This window comes from Mytilus trossulus, chromosome 8, assembly GCF_036588685.1.
Source record: "Mytilus trossulus isolate FHL-02 chromosome 8, PNRI_Mtr1.1.1.hap1, whole genome shotgun sequence".
NCBI classification, from domain to species: domain Eukaryota; kingdom Metazoa; phylum Mollusca; class Bivalvia; order Mytilida; family Mytilidae; genus Mytilus; species Mytilus trossulus.
The window spans coordinates 1,680,953-1,701,506 of NC_086380.1; the positions used below are offsets into that span (position 1 = coordinate 1,680,953).

Genomic DNA, 20,554 nt, shown 5'->3' on the forward strand with positions numbered 1-20,554 from the left:
TTGTCTGTGGGTCTTTTTTAAACTTTATTCATGCATTACTTTGTTAGTTTTTTCTTGACTTATCAGTTTGAATGACCCTGTGGTATCTTTGGCCTCTCTTTTTTTAGCTCACCTTGCCCTTCAAGTTAGCTTTTCTTATTACTTGTCGTCCGTCGTCGTTAACTTTTACAAAAATCTTCTCCTCAGAAACTACTGTGCCAAATTTAAGCAAACTTTGCCACAATTATCATTGGGGTATCTAGTTTAAGAAATGTGTCGGGTGACCCAGCAAACCAACAAGATGGCCGCCATGGCTAAAAATAGAACATGGGGGTAAAATGTAGTTTTTGACTCAAAAATGAAAGCATTTAGAACAAATCTGACATGAGGGCAATTGTTAATCAGGTCATGATCTATCTGCTATGAATTTTCACATGAATCAGACAACCTGTTGTTAGGTTGCTGCCCCTGAATTGGTAATTTTAAGGAAATTTTGCTGTTTTTTGGTTATTTTCTTAAATATTATTATAGATAGAGGTAAACTGTAAACAGCAATAATGTTCAGCAAAATAAGATCTACTATAAGTGAACATGACCAAAATTGTCAATTGACCCCGTAAGGAGTTATTGCCCTTATAGTAAATTTTTACCAATTTTCATTAATTTTTGTAAATTTTTTGAAAATATTTTCAATTGTAATTAATGGGCCAAGTTCATTATAAATAGAATTGTAGCAACAAAAATGTTCAGTAAAGTAAGATCTACATACACATCACCATCACCAAAACACAATTTTGTCATGAATTTATCTGTGTCCATTGTTTGATATGCACTTAGACCAAGGTGAGCGACACAGGCTCTTGAGAGCCTCTAGTTCTTCTTTTTGGCAATCTTATACTCCATTGTCCATGTGCTTATTAATATATTTTTGAATAGGTCATGTAAATCCTGTCATATAAAACTGTCCATAGATAGAATGTTATAAAAGCAGCATGAGCAATTGTGCCAAGTACTTTCTGGATGCTGCTCATCTGTTTTTCTATCAATATGATTAAGTTATTCTTTTCATTTAATTCCCCAAAACATCAATTATAAATGAATAATTTAATCTTATAATTATATCATTGTCAAATGATATATTACAGATCTATATAGGTCTATGTTTGTACAAGAGGAATTATAAAGAATAATTTGCCATGTGACCGGGACGCCATCAATGTTTATGTCATGAATTTATAACTCCTTGAAAATATAATTTTATTAAGTTATTTAAGAAATGGCTGAACGACATTTTCTGTCTTTTCAAAATGTAACTTAAAAAATGTAGATGATTCAGTGTGCACCACCGTTTTGATGTTATTTCTTCATATCAAGACAGTCACCCCCTATCCCCCCCCCAAAAAAAAAAATAATTCCCATATGTTACTATATCAGACAAGAATAAAATGCCACCATTAAATTTTTATTCTATTTTAAGTGATATAAGCTGTAAGTATAAAAAAAAAAGTCACTGGTAAAATTAGCACATGTTTTGGCTACACAATTCTAATGCTTCAAGTCAAATGAGCTATATAACTTTTATATTGCTTAACACATATTGTCCTTAAAGAATTCCTGAATGAATGTGAAGTGACGCTAAGTTATAGTCATTCATTCACTGAAATAAAATCATCAGTTATTGATTGTTGTTGGGTTGCTGTCTCTTTTATATTTGTCCATGGTTTCTATGCATTCATATGCCACATTTAAGCTTTGGCAAACATAGTTAAACCAATGCGAGGGTTTTATTGATTGTTTTAACAGCAGAAGAAACTGCTTATAACCTATGTTGCTAAAAGAGCTTAAAAATTGTGTCTTTTTAAGAAAAATTTAAGCTTATAATTAATAAAGGTGAAACTTTCTGAAATTCCAAATTCCCTCAGTAATTTAGAACTATGCGTATTATCATTGCAATTAATATTCAGAGATGCTGCATAATTGGTCCTTTAACATATTGTAACTTGGATTTTCTTTACTGACTAAATCAGATTCTCATGGGACTACAAAAAACTGATATTTGTGAAAAATTAATGTAAAATCTGACAACAGAATAACCAATACTAAATTCTATGGTTGTTCATTTCACATATATTTAGCTCAGTCTTACCCGACACAAAACTGTTTCCTGCAATATAAAATAATGAGATTTTTTTTATCAGAGACCGGTTGAATTGATTGTATTGTCAATGGCTCTAAATATAAAATTGAATTATGACAGAGTTAATCGGTACATGTTTAATTTATAGGCTGCACATCGTGTACATTAATGACATATTAAATCTCTTTATCCTATCGATCGGCCATGGTAAAGACACAACTCTAATCAATCAAGATTTGAAGAGATTAAATGGATACAGTGTTTATGCATGAAAATATCCTATGGTTATTAATCTATATATACATATACAGTAAAACCTGTGGAAACTGAACCTCCTCGGGACTTAAGATTTTGTTCAGTTTTTGCAAATAACAATTTGATATGACAGTGCTTTAGAAAATGTTTGGTTTAGACAGGTTTGGGTTTAAGCAGGATTCAGTTTAGCCAGGTTTCACTGTATATTGGTCTTTTGATTAGTTTAGATGACAGATGACTCTAAAGTCAATATTTTTTGTTATTAATTTGCATAAAAGATTTAAGATCGAAATTCTCCAGGGCAATATAAGCAAGATTAATATTTGAGGTTATTTGCTAATATTTATATGAAAAAAGGATAGTTTGGATTCATTATTATTAGCCATGGTTGGATTCCAATTTTCATAGATTTCATGCATGGGTACAGTCTACAGATGAACCACAAATATGAATTTTCAACTAATTATGAACTTTCAAGAAATTATGAATTTTCTATAGACATTTATACAGACTGTGGCAAACCAATCACCATGCAAGGCCAAATCCTCCCAAAAAAATAGCTGCCAGTACAACAGCCCATAGGACCAACCACCTAAACCCTATTTAATCCTCTCTATGACCTTAGTTTGACCTTGAATCTTCAGTATCAAATCATTAATTTTTATAGGATTACCATTAAACCATATATCACTGCATCCTTAAAATTTCTTAAAAACTCATATTACCATCGTCTAATGTAAACAAAACAAACCTTGCTTTGTACCAGATTGACACTTTTAACTGGACTAATAATGTGTTATATCAGAAGGTGTCAAGAAGGCAATGGCACTTCTTCAATGCATTATTCTGACCTCAGACAATGCTCTTATATAGTCAATAAGCGTCACATCATTAAAAATGAATAATCATCAAATTCAGAGCATTAGGCTTAGCTGTTTTTGGAATTTAATGCAATAACTCACACCTACGAAGCAAGCATTATGCTACCATGATTAATTTTCAATGGAGTATAAGAAAATGCTTGAAGAAAAAAAATACCAATCTTATTAATGCTAAATGTAATTTGGACATTCACAGACTAACACAACTGTTTCTGAATGTTTTATACTGTACCATTTAAACTTAAGTCTTATAAATACCATAAAAAGTCTAATAGATGCATATTCCCCATCAATTCCATTCTCAATTTTAAGTACACATATTCCCCATCAATTCCATTCTCAATTTTAAGTACAGTCATTCATTACAAGTGACAAAGTCAGCTGATCTGAAAGTAATCCATCTACATGCCAATCATACATCATAAGCTAACAAACATCATATAAGCCTACGAGGAATTATAGCTTTCATTTGACTTGCAAAAGCTTGACACAGTGCAAGTAGTGCTACCTTTGTGTCACAGAATAATAAGTTCAAATCAACAAATAATTATTAATTGTTATTTGCAGAAAATGTATATTGTATTTCCAATTTATAATTGTGTATATTTTTTTGTTATGGTTGATCAGTTCATGAAAAATAATTATAATTATATGGAATTGTCTGACCAGATATTGTGAGGTATATTAACATGATTAATTTAGCCTAAAAATGATCAAATTGACTTTTCAACTAATAAGTATCATATATTATATTTCCAGGTTGGTTCCGAGCTATATTACCGAAGTCAGCGCTGAGAGTAGAGGAGGAAGCATGGAATTCTTACCCGTACACCAAGACACGTTACCGATGTCCATTTGTGGAGAAATTCCTTCTGGAAATAGAAACGAAATATTTGAATGATGGAGGGACACAAGAAAATGTCTTTAAATTATCTCAGTCTGATATTAAACAAAGACAAATTGGTAGGTTTTAGTCTGTTTGGGACTGTATGTTTAATTTGTTGGCAACCATATTCTACATTGTTTTAGTTTGCACTAATAGTAGGATTAGTCTATAAATAGATTCTGGGCCTTTTATGTATTTTTTTTCCAATGATGTTTGGTAAAGACAATGCAAAAAAAAGTTGCCAATGTTGAAGACATAGTGCTTTACCTGCATTATGTCTTTATCCAGGAATTGTGTATTTATCTTCAATCAAAGAATTTTGCACAATGACAGTAGACTTACTTTTGAATTGTATTTTGATTTTGAACAAAACATATTGAAAATATTTAGAATTATATTTAAAAAACACAATGAATAAAAGGAGATGTTAAGGGTTTACACAAATTAGTCTTTTACCAAACGACATAAGAATACATGTACAAATACATTACAAATATAACATACGATAACATATGATATAACCTAAAATATAATATACATCTAAAATGAGTTTTTATACATCTGCTCTATGTTCTGGTTGTTGTCTTTTTGAACATTCCCCATTTCCATTCTCAATTTTATCTATGATGAGTTTACATACTACATGTATATAAAAATAGCCATATTGTATTTCAGATTATCTGGACATTGTAAAAGACCCTATATCTAGTGGGGACTATAGGAAAGAAGAGGACCCCAAGTTATATAAGTCTACCAAAACTCAAAGGGGTCCATTGACAGACACATGGTGGAAAGAACATTCTGAGGGGTTAAAAAATCCATCCTCTGGAAAAGCTATCATGACTGCATATAAACTCTGTCGTGTGGAATTCAAATATTGGGGCATGCAGAATAAGATAGAGAGATTTATACATGAAATAGGTAAATGAATCTGATACTAACTTATCATAAAATAACAAGATAAAATTTTTATAGTAAAAATATACTTTAAATTCATCATAAAACAATATCAGAGAGTTTATACAAGAAATTGACCAAATATATTATTGTTAGAACTGTTAAATATTGTTTTATGCCAACTCAGGACAAAGAAGCTTATATATTGTAATAATAAATTAACTAATTAACTAATGTGAGGCATATTTTTTTTTTTTTAAACATCTGCATGCAGAACTTGTTATATTTACACACAAAACATCATAAAAATCTGACTTTTGTGACATTTACAACATAAAACTTTGTTTAATAATTGACAAAGAAGTTTAAAGGACTAAGATAATGGTAATTCTAGTACATGTTTCAAATGAATATATTTGTAGTCTTAATGGGGTAATTAGGTGTCAAATTCATGTTGACTGATTTGACTCAAATTCTCATGTTTGATTTAAAAAAGTACTAAAAAGTATATAACCAATTATAACAAGTCTACAATATACAATTTGCAATGCATGGTATATATAATATGAATCTGCAAACAGCAAGCTATAAAGTGCAAAAAAAACCATATTACCAGTGTAAAACTATTCAAACAAAAAAAACCAACAATCTAATCTAACGTTATGAACTACATCAACCAGTGCTAACCACTAAACATCATGTTTCTAACTTAGGACAGGTGGAAACAAATACAGAGGGTTTGAAACTTTTAATATGCACCAACCTTCACCCTTACTTGAAACAATAGTGGTTCAACATAACATAGATAAATACAGATATATATATGAATATAAATAACACAAGAAGGTTAAAAGAGCATGTAAAAACATGTTTATTGTTGAACATTGGATGTCTTTTGATAATTTGTGATGTTAAATTGCTGTTTCATTGATGTACAGTTCACATCTCCCTTTATTCATATTGATCAGTGTTTAGACTTCTGCATGTATTTTAGTTATATGTGTCTTTGGGTTGATGTCTTTTGATTGATGCATGATCTGAATTGATGCTACTATTTACAGGTTTAAGAAAGACCATGTTGAGAGCCCATAGACAAGCCTGGTGTTGGCAGGACGAGTGGTATGGGTTACAGATCAGTGATATAAGACGTTTAGAACTAGAAACACAGAGAGCACTAGCGGAGAAGATGGGATTCGCCAGCGAGAACGAGGAAGAGGAAGAATCAGATGATCAGGGCAATACATTAAAACATAATTCCACATCGTCTCACGATGAACGTCCAAAGATCCCGATCTCTAAGTCAGAAGACACAGTGTCCACTTCGTCCGACAGCAAGTTAACAGTTCGTTCAGGGGATTCTCCTGCTGTGATGAAGGAACATAGATCTCTGTCAGCTTCCTCTAAATCAAGATCATTTGGAAGTATGTCCATTCATTCTATACATTCTAGACAAATATTCATGTTTTCTTATTTAAAAATAAACTATACTTATAAAAAAAAAAAAAAGACGTTGCATTTAAGAAAATAAAACACAAGGTTCAATTTTTGTTGACAAAACACAATTGCAATATTTATACTTATGGAGTATCTTTATCACTGCATTATTAAATTCACTATTCTAATATGACGTTCTCCAAATGCATTGGGTTGCAATTAGATGAGTCTTCATTCTTATGTTACAGGTTCTGCTAGAGAGATTTCTACAACTAGAATGTTTGAGAGTTTAGAAAAGTTACAAGAATCCAGTTCAGATGAAGAATTCTATGATGCTGAAGGTAATTTACAGCATGTAAAACCTATACATGTTATTTACTAGAACATTTTGTTATACAATATGGGCTATTGATGCTGAGTTTTTTCCCCCTTCATTTTGCATGCAAGAGATATGGCTCTCCCTTAACATGGGTCAGCCATTTTTCGTCCTCTTCCGACAGACTATCATCGTTTCCTCAAGACCATACTTTAAAATGGTGTCAAGGGAGAGCTGAAAATTGAGTCCCTGAAATTTTCTCCCTAAAGCAGGTATCAAACCAGGAACCTTTGTTCACTTATGATATTCCAGGAATAATTCTGAATCATTACAGATCATTTATTAGGGGTTACCTTTACCTTGATTACATAGACATTACACAGATCTATCTACTGTAAAATTACGAGATAACTGTATTGTATTTTAAGCTTGGCCTTCGTAAAACCTAGATTTTACTGTTGCAAATTAAGTTTACCTAGCGACGCGGAGCGGAGATAGGTAAACGGATATTTGCGACACTAAAATCAAGTTTTATGAAGGCCAAGCTTAAAATACAATACAGTTATCTCCATTCTAATGCCACATATTAAAATAAATGTCATTTGATAAATATTTGGCTTATAAAAATGACATAAATGAAAAAGTCCGCGAAACTGTTGCATTGTCTTTAGCATCTAAACAATGTGACGTCATGTGTTTACTCTGGATGTCAAACATGAATACTAAACACATTTTTACTTTTCGTACGCTTCAGAATGGTTTCAATATAGACTAATGTGTATATCTTGTTTATTTTTTGAGAAGTTACATATCCCAGAATTCAAAATGGTGGCTTTCTTAGTTACGGACTGGTAGAACGTGGAATCTAACCCCTCAAAATATTTATCAACGTCCAATGAAAATTATCGTTACAAACTAATTGCATTAGAATGGTGTTTTTAAATGGTGTAAAAATTTCATTATAGTCAGTGTCAAATTTGTCTGTTATGATTTATTTTCTTGTTTTTCTTATACATGTAGCCTGTTTTGATGTTGTGATGCTCCTATCATATAGCACTTATCAGCTTTATATTTTGTGTATGATTTATTTTGTTTTGTTATATTTTGAGAGCACTACCATGATAAAACTGCTTTAAAGTGTTCATGTATGATTTATTTATTTTCAACTATGTTCTTTGGTCTTTTAATTTGTTAACAGTTGTCTCATTTAATAACAATCTTTTACTTTATATATGGTCATGTATAAGGTTACTTCAAATTGATCATGAATGATTTATTTTATTTCATTTTCAAGAAAGCTGTCTCACATATTTTGGCTTTATATACTGTTAAGTACTGTTGATTCATAAATGTTTGTTGGATACCAATTTTCATGAATTTCATATGTAATGACAAAACCTAGAAATCTAATATTCACAAAAGTTCAATTTTTCTTCAATCCTGTAGAATTGGTATCCTCAAAAAAAAAATTCCACAGTATAGCAATGATTTGTAGTTGTTGTCAGGACTTTGTTGCATATTTGTCTCAATCTTATGCATGTTATGTGTGTGAATGATTTTAAAAGAATTTACCCTATTTATTTGTGAACTGCATGTTTTTAATTTAATTTTTGAATGATACAAAAAAATAGAATTATTTTGTTTGTTTCTTGCATGTTTTTCTTTACCTTATGTTTGAATGATTTCAGAGGAATTAGTAGAATTTTATTTGTCCAACTCTAAAGAAGACCTATGTAAGTAAATGTTGTGTTCAGAACTTGTTTCTGTTTTTGACAGCTTGAAATATTACAAGGTGTGCCTTCATTTACTTAGGGTTGACTTGCACTAGGTTAATGGTTTATCAAGGGTAAGGGTCTGAACTAACATTTAAGTTTGGTTTAATATACTTGTTTCTGTTATTGACAAATATTATTATAAAAGGTGTGCCTTCATTTACTTAATTGGATCAAGCAATTTATGATTAGGGTTCAATATGATTATAATTGTGTTAATTAACGGTAAGGGTATTGGTGGACTTGCATATAAGGTTGGCTATATGATAGAGTATGGGGTAGTGATATAGTTATATTAAGTTAAAGGTTAGCTTTAAGAGTATGGCTAGTTATTTGACACTGGTATGGATTGGGTCCTTAAAAGTAAATGAAGGCAAAAAGTTGACACTTGCAGTAATTTGAAAAAAATAATAACACTTATTGTTGAAGCTGATTTCAATTAGGCATTTAACTTTTGAGTTGTCATGGCTATTAGATGGAACAGAAGAACTACATTTTAAAATAATTTCAAAATTTATGAAACTTTTTGTTTAACATTCAAGTGATCATTTTCAGATAATAATTACATTAGATGTATGTTTCATTATAATACTTTATTCTGATTGGCTAACTGCACATTACGTGTTATTCTGTAAGCAATTGCATCACTCAATAAAACGTTGCATTCATGATAACACGTGGTCCCACAATAAAGTGCACAGGTGAATAAAATAAAAGAAATATAAAATTCATGTTTTCATGATCATAGCTAAATAATTTAATTGTAAGTATTGAATGCTTCTTTTTGTAACTTCATAGGGTTGTAAAAGCGTGGACTGTGCACACATTTTAGGAATGAAGCGCTTCCGCGTTTCATACAAAATGTACTTTGGTCAACGCTTTTACACCCCAATGAATTTACAAAAAGAAGCATTCAATTCTTAAATAATTCACATCAATTCAGTTTCAGTTTCAGTGGCAAACAATGAGTTTGAAATTTGAACTTATTTCATAGTTATTTGATTTGAAACAAACTTCAGTTCACAGCATAGTGTAGTTTAGTGTGTGACATTAATACATGATAGATAATATACATGTATAACTATAATACTAACACTAATATCATAGTAGCAACACAGTTAATATTAGTAACACATATGTGATATTAGAATAGACCTGCTAAAATTTCCAATTTATGAACTCTTGATCTGACTCTTGAAATCCTCTAGCCTATATATATTAACTTAAATAGGTATACTCAGTCAAAGGTGAAGGGAAATGTCTGCTGTTTTATGTAATTGAACACACTATTAGTATTGAAGTAAACTACAAAGAAAACTAGCTGAGAGGGTGACAGCAGATTGGTACCCCTTGAAAAGCATTGTCAACCGGGTATTTGCCGCCGTTAACAATGTTTTCATGGGGTACCAATCTGCTCAATCATCTTCTCAAATATGTGTTATTTATATAATGTTGCATATAAGCTGACATTTGAATATATTTGAATTTTACCACAGGTTGTATATATACTCAAGGTGTTTGGAGAATGTCATGATACAATTCATCTTATATCTGTCATATTTGCATGACTGCACACTGTGTAACATATTTTAGGATTTTGAATCTGGAAAAAAGTATACCAAATAAATAGAATCTAGCCTAATTTGGTGTCCTCCTTTCCAGCTTTATGCAGAAGAGGACCATGCATAATATTAGGCAGTTTTAACAGGAGGGGATCTGGTGTTCTATTTGCTTGTAAATATCTGTTTACCTAGTTTTCCTTTTGTAGGTAAACTCAATTCACAAAAGCTGAATATACATTTTATGTGGACAAAGCTAAAAATACAATATATTTTTCTTCTAAGTGTAAATTATTACTTAAAACTAGAAATGTGATAATGTGAGTCCTTTGGAAACTGTGTTTGTGCTTAATATATAAACATGTTGGCATGACACGGGTTATGTTCTTCTCATATATATTATGATGGTATAATACTAAACCCCTAACGGGAAGGATTGTGCCTGATGTTCATATGATGAAATCATAATCTTTCAGTCAGTTTTATTGAAGTCTGGAGCTGGCATGTCAGTTAACTGCTAGTAGTCTGTTGTTATTTATGTATTATTGTCATTTTGTTTATTTTCTTTGGTTACATCTTCTGACATCAGACTCAGACTTCTCTTGAACTGAATTTTAATGTGCGTATTGTTATGCGTTTACTTTTCTACATTGGCTAGAGGTATAGGGGGAGGGTTGAGATCTCACAAACATGTTTAACCCCGCCGCATTTTTGCGCCTGTCCCATGTCCCAATTGTTGTTTCTTTGACACATTCCCCATTTCCATTCTCAATTTTATGATAAATTTGAAAAGAACCTGATAGATTGATTGTTGTTTGGTAAATACCTTGAAGAGTTATACAAATTATTCATAAACTAGTGTATATACTTTCAGATGAGAGAAGTGCTGACCCCCAGTTATTGAGGTCATCACCAATAGATGTACAGTCCCTGAATGATGAGTTTGCTGATGCCAGGTCTACTATATCTCTTGATCCAGCAGGTATGTTTAAACCTTATTACTATTTCAGAATCTGCCACTCTTGAACTATTGAATTTTGAATACAACAATCTTTGTTGGTGTCAGACAATTTCTATTGTGACTTTAAAGTTTTACAGGAACCTTTGTTATGTTTAGTAAAAGTGGACAAATAGCAAATATGCACATGATAGCACATAGTCACCAATTTCTTATATTAAAGATCTTTGGAATCACAAATCATTGCCTGGATAGAAAAAAAAAGGGCAAAAAATATCTACAGTACACAAAAACATTTTTACAAAATAATTCAGACATGCAGAGACTAAATACAAATTTACATATAACTTAGACTAAAACTAACTAGAAAACATCTAGATTAATAATATGAACAACAATTTGTATTTTTTAAGTTTGTTGGCTCCCATTGAGTCTTTATCTGCTATTGAGGATATATATTTGCAAATATTGTCTTATTTTGGTGTTAACAGCTTATTCCATTGACTTTGGTTAGCTTGCTTGCTAGCTGAACTGTGAAGTCATTATAAGGTAAGGTATTCTACCCTCCTTTTGAAGTAGCCTAGTCCTACAGACAGACAGATTGATTATCTGTCGGACTAGTCTACTTTATTAAGAGGGTAGTTTACCTGACCTAATAATGACTTCACGGTTTAGCAAGCAAGCAAGCAAACCAAAATTATAACCTTTGCGTACATACTCAATGGAATCTGCTGTAATGTTTCTGAATTGTTTTATTTTAGATACGCCATTGGAAAGAAGGATGGAACAGATACGTCAACACTACAGCATTGACCAATCAACACACCCACACACATCACCACCAGACTCAGCCAGTTGTAAATCTAGTATATTGTTTATGGTGCTTCATGGAGGTAATTTATCATTTGTGTAACTCCCAACCCTCCTTCAGATATATTATATAAGATTACGATTTAAAAAGTAACTTCTAGATGTTCATTTTTCATTGTTTTTGTCGAGCCATGACTTTTGTTGAAAAAGCGAGACACAGCTGTGATCCTACATTCCAATTGGCCGGCCACATACATTCACTCTGTGATCTATGTCTTAAATTATCCTGGATTTCTACCAAACTTGGGCAGAAGCTTGTTTATGATCAAAAGCTAGTATCTAGGAGGAAATTTGTTAAAATTTTGTACCTGTTTTTCCATATTTTTTACTTATAAATGGACTAAGTTTTTCTGCCAGTTAACATAGCATTCACTCTGTGGATAAAGTTTTTAAAACATTTATTTGATTCATAAACTATCCTGGATTTTTAACAAACTTGGACAGAAGCTTCTATCAATCAAAAGAAAGTATAGGGAGGAATATTTTTATTAACTTTTTCCTCATTTTTTTATGAGATTGCGATAAAAAGCAAAAGTAGGCAAGAGACTTGATTCCGCAGAACCCTTACAAATTTTTTGTTAAATCATTAACTAGAAACAGATAGACTTTTTGATAACTTTTTGTTGTTTAGTTGCTGTCTACCATATATCTGTTTAATCTCACAACTTATTTCATTGTTTGTTGTCTACAGCATCTATATTGATTCTCATGTTTTATTTCTATAGGTTGTCTTGTTGATACACACGTAGAGAACCAGCATCCCTCCAAGCGGAATGACTTTGTTACTATGAAGTCTTCATTTGAAAGTGTTATACGTTCACATTATCCAGGAGCTTATGGACACATAGCATTCAAACTGGTCCCTTGTCCACAGATTTGTTCTGATGTTTTAGATATATTAGCAAGGTAAGTAAAAACTGTGTTTCAGCCTTTTGATTGGATGATTTAGTTTCAGGTTTTTTATGTCAATAAATTGAAATATGATCAGAAGTGATAACAAGCATGAAAAGTCAACATAGTAACCAAAATGATTAACTACAAAAAAATTGCTAAAGAAACCACCTTTACTAAGCAAAATGTGTGTTATAATCAATAAAATGACAAAAATACTGAAATCTAAGCAAAATTCAAATTATAAAGTCCCTCATCAAATGGAAAAACCCAGAAGGTATAAAAGACCACTAATTTGAAGTTCCTCTTTAAGACAATTCATATAGATTGAACCTGTTAAGAACACCTGTCTTATGATACCACTATTTTGCACCCTCTTAAGTTTCCTGTTAAAGTAGGTTTTACTGTACGATATATTGATAGTACTGTCCCCCTTAAAACAAGACATAAACTACATGCTTACTTTATTTGGGATATGATACCGGTATTTTTCTTTCAAGGTCTGATATAAAATACTGTCATTGATAATTGTCATACTGATTACAATGTATTGCATGATGACATAACATTTATTGACTATCAACATTTTATTTATATATGTTTACAGTATAACCCCGTTTTCCTTTGAATCTCAGTCACCAAACAGCGTGGATGGACCAATATGGACACAAGAGTTTGTTCCCCTTGGTGCGATAGCATTATTTGCGAGTTCTAATCCTGATTATCACGAGTGTGTCAATAAAACTGTGTCTAAGGCTAATATAGTATACCAGGAATTCTTAACTTCAGACGAAGGAAAAGGATTCAACGGACAGGTAAATATAAAATAAAGCCATGTCTTAGGCTAAGTGACTATTGGTCATGGCAGTTGTTAACAAAACCGTGTCTAAGGCTAATATAGTGTACCAGGAATTCTTAATGTCAGATGACAGAAAAGGATTTAATGGACAGGTAAATATAAAATAGGTCTTGTCTAAGGCTAAATGACTATTGGTCAAGGCAAGTTGTCAATAAAATTCTATAAAGTCAACTACACTAAAATAAAAAAGAGTGGGGTAAGAAAAACATCTTTTGGCATGTCTTATGTCACAAAGTTTATGTGGAGATTTCCGAGTAATCTGCATACAGCATTTTATAGATATATGTATCAGATATCAAAATGTGAGTTATCATTAAATGATATACACTTACTCGCTTTATTTGCATTAATGAAAACCTCCCAATTATTTTAAAATTTACAGTATATAATTGACATTTATTTCATTACAGGTTTGTTTGATAGCTGATAGTACCAGTTCTGTGTTAGCGTATGATGCCCTATGTCAAAATCCTTCCTGTATGCGATATCTTAGTACATATGACAGTCGTGAGGCTCTTCCTGAGGTCGACTCTACGACATCGTTCAGAAGAGAACGTTCAAAAACAGAATCCTCGGGTGCAAAAACAAACATAGACACAACAAGACAATTGAGTCACAGTGACCCAGATTTAACATTAAATAGTCCTAATGTAAACAATCAGTGTAGTAAAAGTGATATTGTGAGCATAGATTACAAAATGAAAAGGACATGTTCTACAAGAGATCCACCTAATCACCCAAGTCATCAATCATATCTTAATGTAAATGAGAAAGACCCTTCAAGGAGAACTAGTACAGGAAGTAATTTTGAAGGGACATATTTAAAATTTGACTTTGATGTGTCTGACATGTTCATTCTAGGATCACCGTTGGGACTTGTGTTAGCTTATCGAAGGATGTACTGTGGTGAAGATAGATCTTGTAAGTCTTTTAATGTACTATTATAACAAGGTTTCCTTATGCTGAGGTGGGAGATATATTTGATCAATCATAGTTGTGTCATTATTATTTTTTACTAAAACTTATTAATATAAAAATAAGAAGAGGAATTATTCTCAATGAAACAATGATCCAGTAGAATTAAGAGGTAGTGGTAGTAAACAATACAGCATTTAACATGATTGAGACCACCTCCCAAACCAACATTAACATTTCAGTGCTAAAATATTTAACAGTTCTTTAGCAGCGATCTTTCCCTACCTATGTGATTTTGGAGAGTACTGTATTGCATTAAAAGCTGCCTACAGAAAACATATATATTACGGTCACAAAGTGACATGAAGTAGAGCTAGGTAAACATATATTTCTAACAGTTAAACAAAGTTTACTCAGGCCAAGCTGAAAGTACAACACAGTTATCCTCATTACATAATTTACATCACAAATGAATTGAATTTGACTTATATTACAGTACAATATGTATTTGGCTTTGTTTCAGTTTCTACATACAATCCAGAATTAATGCATTCAGCTACTCTACAAATTTTAAGTAGTGATAATTTATGTCTCAGTTGCAATGATCATCTTTTTCTAAATTAATGTATTATAATAAATTATGATTTATTTCAGTTTCTCCCTACAGTCCAGCCTGTGGTCAAGTCTACAACATATTTCATAATAGTGACCCATCAGCATTTAGACTGGAACCCTTATTAAACAACACATTTAGATACATACCACCTGTTAAAGTTTCTAGATACTCAAAATATCCTCTAGGTGATGGGGAACCAGTTCATGTTGGTAAGTGCTAGAACCAATAATTTATAGTGTAGTACAAAGATCTACAAAGGGGAAAAAATACTAAAGGGGCACTAAAAAATATATTGATGGATAATATAATGCAGACAGAGAAATATGAACAGAAAACAAAATCAACAAAACTTTGATCTTTACACAGAAAACTAAAGATTGAACAACAAAACTTTATGGTAACCAAGAGAAAATTTTAAATCATCAAGGGCAAGTAGGTTTTGCTGCACTATATATATAGCTAGTGATATTATCCGGGAAGCCATGAACCAGGATTTGGTATGAAAACAACATGAATAAAATATATCTTAAATCATATATACAGCACTCTTTCAATAACAACTATATCAGTATGTATAGGTTGAAGCAGGCTTGGTATGTCAACCTGTGGAAATTTATCTTTTTGTATAATTTTGTTGTTGGCTTGTTTTATATATAACATATGCTTATTTTTATGCGACTGCCATAGTCTAGGGGACATGTTAAAAGGGTTACCATGTCCTTCTGTATGTCTGTACGACCGAAATTGGTTTTCTTCTCTAACTTAAGTTTGTCTCAACCAAATGCTATGAATCCTATACACAATGTTTTTAACTACAAAACACTGATAATTTTTTTAATTTGATTGTATCACTTTTCTCGTTCTGTAGTAATACTCCTTTACAAATAAAAAAAAAATGCCAAATATATGTTACCATTCTCAAATTTAAGTTTGCTTCCACCAAATGTCATGACTCTTGAACACAATGCTTATTATCACAAAACTCAGATCAAGTATGAATTTCAGTAGTGTCGCTTTTATTCTTATGGAGATATATCCCTTTAAAACGTTATATGCAAGCAGGGGCATCATCTGTGTCCCATTTCCCAATTAATTTTTTTATGAATATCAATGTTTATTTCCAGTTGAAACAGTACAGAGTAATTTATCCTTGTTTCTGGGAACGAGGAAAAGTTCCAGTGGCCATATTTTACAACGACAAAACAGTATATCCAGTGTCGTTAGTAATATGTCTGGGATGGGAGAGAATACTATGTCAGTTTTAGCCAATGGTAGGTGGTAACACATTTTCTAATGCAACACCCTTTGTAACTTTCATCTTGATTGGATGACATCCTCTATATTCATGGCATCAACTAACAATTGATGCTATGAAAATATAAGAGCAAGTGCAAACGACATATGACAGATTTTAAATGCATGTTTTGATGAAGTTTTCTATCAGTTTAACTGGAAAGGAGATAACAGTATTGTATTTTAAGCTGAGACAGCATCAATTGGTGGTTTGACGGTCGCAAATACCTATTAACTGAGGAATGTGTCAAAAAAACCAGACCAAAGTGCAGAAAACCACCAAAGGCCTGCAATGGGTTGTCAACACAGTGAGTAAATGCCCCACCAGGAGGTGTGTTCTAGTTCAGTGAATATGGACATCACACCAATTATAAGTGAAAGCTTAATTTTCTAGATTTCTATAATATATATTTCATATTATTTATTTGGTATTTGTGTTTCAGTAACTAGTAAATGGTGGGGTAACAAGAGGATAGACTTTGAGTTATACAGTCCAGATATCCTACATTCATTCCCTACATCAGCATTACCTCCCCTGTTTCATGCCAGTTTCTGGGAGTCATCAGATTTAGCATCGTTTATCTTAAGACAGGTGAGTTACCTCCCCTGTTTCATGCCAGTTTCTAGGAGTCATCAGATTAAGCAACATTTATCTTAAGACATGTGAGTTATCTCCCATTGTTATCAGATTTAGCAACATTTATCTTAAGACATGTGAGTTATCTCCCATTGTTATCAGATTTAGCAACATTTATCTTAAGACATGTGAGTTATCTCCCATTGTTATCAGATTTAGCAACATTTATCTTAAGACATGTGAGTTATCTCCCATTGTTATCAGATTTAGCAACATTTATCATAAGACATGTGAGTTATCTCCCATTGTTATCAGATTTAGCATCATTTATCTGAAGACAGGTGAGTTACCTCCCATTGTCATCAGATTTAGCATTGTTTATCTTAAGACAGGTGAGTTATCCCTCATTGGTCCATGTTTGTTTCTGAGATTCACCAACCTAAACGGAATTTATACTAATTTTTTGGATTAGTATTTTTGAATTTATTGGCAAAGCCTTTGAAAGGTGAACCAAAAATTTAAATGTTAAATGAAATACTCATTAGGCTGATATGCAAACTTTGGCAAAACCAGAAAAAATACAATTTTTCCTCCGTTCTTGATAATTGGTTTCCACGAATAAAATGAATCCGCAATAGTTACTACTGTTTGACAGTCTAGAGTTATCATATAGCTAAAGGAAGAGATATCATAAGAACCATTATTTGTTTTTTTCTCCAGGTTTTGAGACATGATGTATTATTGAATGAAGCAGCAGAGAAACTTAGTTTATTACCAGACTCTGTGATGTCAGCCAAACAACCAAAAGAAAAGTGGTTAAAAAGGAGAACAACCATCAAAGTTAAAGTAAGAACCCTTATTTAATGTTTTATTTTTAATTCATAATCAAATTGTCAACAATTCATTTGCACTTAAGCATGTTCAAAATTTTCAAAAGCGTGGGATAATTTTAGTTTATTTTACTACTTATTCTAAATATTAATAATTGTATATTTTTCATGTAAACTTTATAACGTATATCTTCTTACTCTTTATAATACAGGCATAATGTCACAATATTATTAATCTCAGATTTAGATACTATTTGAATTAACCAAAAATAATTTGGAGATGATGTTAATTTTTCAATAATTATTTTGTTTTAGAATTTACAAGCCAATCACCGTGGAAATGATGTAATAGTGGTTGATGGGAAGGAGCAGACGATCACAGCTAGATTTATGTACGGATCATTTGATGTTACTTCTTTGTCAGGAGAAAAGGTAGGAATATTACTTATTTTTAGAATCATTTCTTCCTTCCGTAAATTTCGTGCATACCCATAGCCAGGGGGTTTCGAACACCCCTCCTTGAAAAGAAATAAGCACTGTTACAGTCAACATTATGATTGAATTGTGACTGTTTAAGTGGAGTTTGTGAGCCCAAATAAAATTCCTGGCTACGGGCCTGTCATGTATTATAAATAAACTTAAATTTTCCTGTATTATAAGTAAACTATGACAATATTAGTCATTTACAAAAATGCTGTTATTTCTGATCTTGTGTCTCAGATTCTATGTTAGGATTTCACATTTGTACAAGGTAGACTCTTTGTATTGATGACCCTAAAAAATGTCTTTTGTGATAATGTGTTCCTCAAAGGTATTGTTTATCATATATGTAAGGTATAATAATAGCAATTTTGTGTATTTAGGTAGGAATTCATGTGAATAGAAATAAAAAGATGTGGTATTTTTTGTCAATGAAACAACTCTCCATCTAAGTGACAATGTGTCAGAAGTAAACCATTGTAGGCCTTTAACATGGAAGTTTTGTGAATTTTAGATAGATGTACATGTAAACATAAGTTTTGGATAGTTTAGGAAGATGTACATGTAAACACAGACGATTTGTGTATTTAAGGTGGATGTACATGTAAATACACATTTTGTGTACTTTAGGAGGATGTACATGTAAAGACAGATGTTTTGTGTATTTAAGATAGATGTACATGTATACACATGTTATGTGTATTTTAGGTAGATGTACATGTAATCATACATTTTGCTTATTTTAGGTGGATGTACATGTAAATACACATCTTGTGTATTTTAGATAGATGAACTTGTAAACATGTGTTGTGTATTTTAGTAAGACATTCACTTCAACACAGAAGTTTTGTGTATTTTAGGTCGACGTACATGTCAACAACCAATCTACAGGAGACTGGGAATACCTAGGTACTTCTGTAACAGACAAACATGGACGTTTACAGTTTACTGTACCTAAAGAGAAAATGTTACCTCAGGGAATGCACCCAGTAAAAGTGGTTGTCAGGTATGTGGTATAATATAAAAGTAAGGAGATGTGGTTGGGTTGACAATGAGACATTGAATTATACATCAGAGCAAATGAGGTAAGCAGTTATAGGTCACAGTGCACCTAGAGTCTTAAACAACAAGAAAAAATCCATACTGCTATAAAAGGCCACACCTCAAAGGGGGGTGTAGGAGGGGTCCTGATCCTGAAATCACGGGCTTAAAAACAGGAAATCCTGAGGTCCTAAATTGAAATAAATTTAAATCCAAACATCCTCAAATTTGAAAAAAAAAATCCCGGATCACGAAAGGGTCAAAATCTGGAGCTTAAAAACACCAGATCCTGGAGTCCTGATTAAGGTACGACCCTCCTCTATATGTGATGCCTTATTTTAGGGCACAGGTTTAGTGAATATTTTGATGTCGTTACAGGAAATCAGTACATTTCTAAAATTTATACTCATATGGAACTTTTAAAATGCATGAAATCATTAGATGTTTTTGAGTAATAGAATTAATAACATATATTCACTCCATAATAATTTATAATCATATGATTTCATTAATTTCTACCTACATTTCAAATTGAGGAACAGCAACATACACACACATACATGTAGATGTGTATCTAAAGTTGTGTACTAACCTATCATAATGCAATATTAATGTATGGTACTTTTTTAATTCCAGAGGAGACCATACCTTTGCTGACTTTTTCCTGTCTGTATTACCACCCCATACTGACACAGTTGTATTCAGTATAGATGGGTCCTTTACGGCCAGTGTTTCTATATCAGGGAAAGATCCAAAAGTTAGAGGTGGGGCTGTCGATGTTGTCAGGTAATTATTTTATTTCTCTTATATTTATGGCCTTGATCTTACTTCCTGATATATTAAGATCATGAAGAGGACTTGATACTAGAAAATATTAGCCAATGTCATCATTCATCAGTGCTGCAGCAGAAATAAAATAGTCATTATTCTTTATAACAGTGATGCTTAAACTTTGCTGATTCGTTTAACTTATTCAACATCATGAAATGGTTTAATATAAAAAAAGAAGATGTGGTATGATTGCCAATGAGACAACTATCCACAAAAGACCAAAATGACACAAACATTAACAACTATAGGTCACCGTATGGCCTTCAACAATGAGCAA

General features: G+C 32.0%; 2 protein-coding genes across 5 annotated transcripts in view; both read left to right on the forward strand.

The window, feature by feature from the left end:
* LOC134728098 (uncharacterized) overlaps window positions 1-20,554 on the forward strand; it is a 313,423-nt gene that overhangs the window by 178,018 nt on the left and 114,851 nt on the right. The gene's annotated exons all lie outside the window — the stretch shown is intronic.
* The window catches only part of LOC134728096 (protein retinal degeneration B-like), a 64,698-nt gene that overhangs the window by 33,065 nt on the left and 11,079 nt on the right, over window positions 1-20,554 (forward strand). For 3 of the 4 annotated variants that reach the window (XM_063592506.1, XM_063592508.1, XM_063592507.1), the window contains 17 exons: window positions 4,012-4,215; window positions 4,814-5,059; window positions 6,097-6,456; window positions 6,718-6,810; window positions 8,474-8,518; window positions 10,991-11,098; window positions 11,836-11,967; window positions 12,670-12,850; window positions 13,443-13,650; window positions 14,105-14,615; window positions 15,264-15,434; window positions 16,350-16,496; window positions 16,962-17,110; window positions 17,816-17,941; window positions 18,241-18,357; window positions 19,266-19,411; window positions 20,083-20,232. In XM_063592506.1, coding sequence (XP_063448576.1) covers window positions 4,012-4,215; window positions 4,814-5,059; window positions 6,097-6,456; window positions 6,718-6,810; window positions 8,474-8,518; window positions 10,991-11,098; window positions 11,836-11,967; window positions 12,670-12,850; window positions 13,443-13,650; window positions 14,105-14,615; window positions 15,264-15,434; window positions 16,350-16,496; window positions 16,962-17,110; window positions 17,816-17,941; window positions 18,241-18,357; window positions 19,266-19,411; window positions 20,083-20,232 — 3,094 coding nt within the window. The remainder of the gene's footprint in view (window positions 1-4,011; window positions 4,216-4,813; window positions 5,060-6,096; window positions 6,457-6,717; window positions 6,811-8,473; window positions 8,519-10,990; window positions 11,099-11,835; window positions 11,968-12,669; window positions 12,851-13,442; window positions 13,651-14,104; window positions 14,616-15,263; window positions 15,435-16,349; window positions 16,497-16,961; window positions 17,111-17,815; window positions 17,942-18,240; window positions 18,358-19,265; window positions 19,412-20,082; window positions 20,233-20,554) is intronic. The other variant, XM_063592509.1, reaches the window with a different exon arrangement.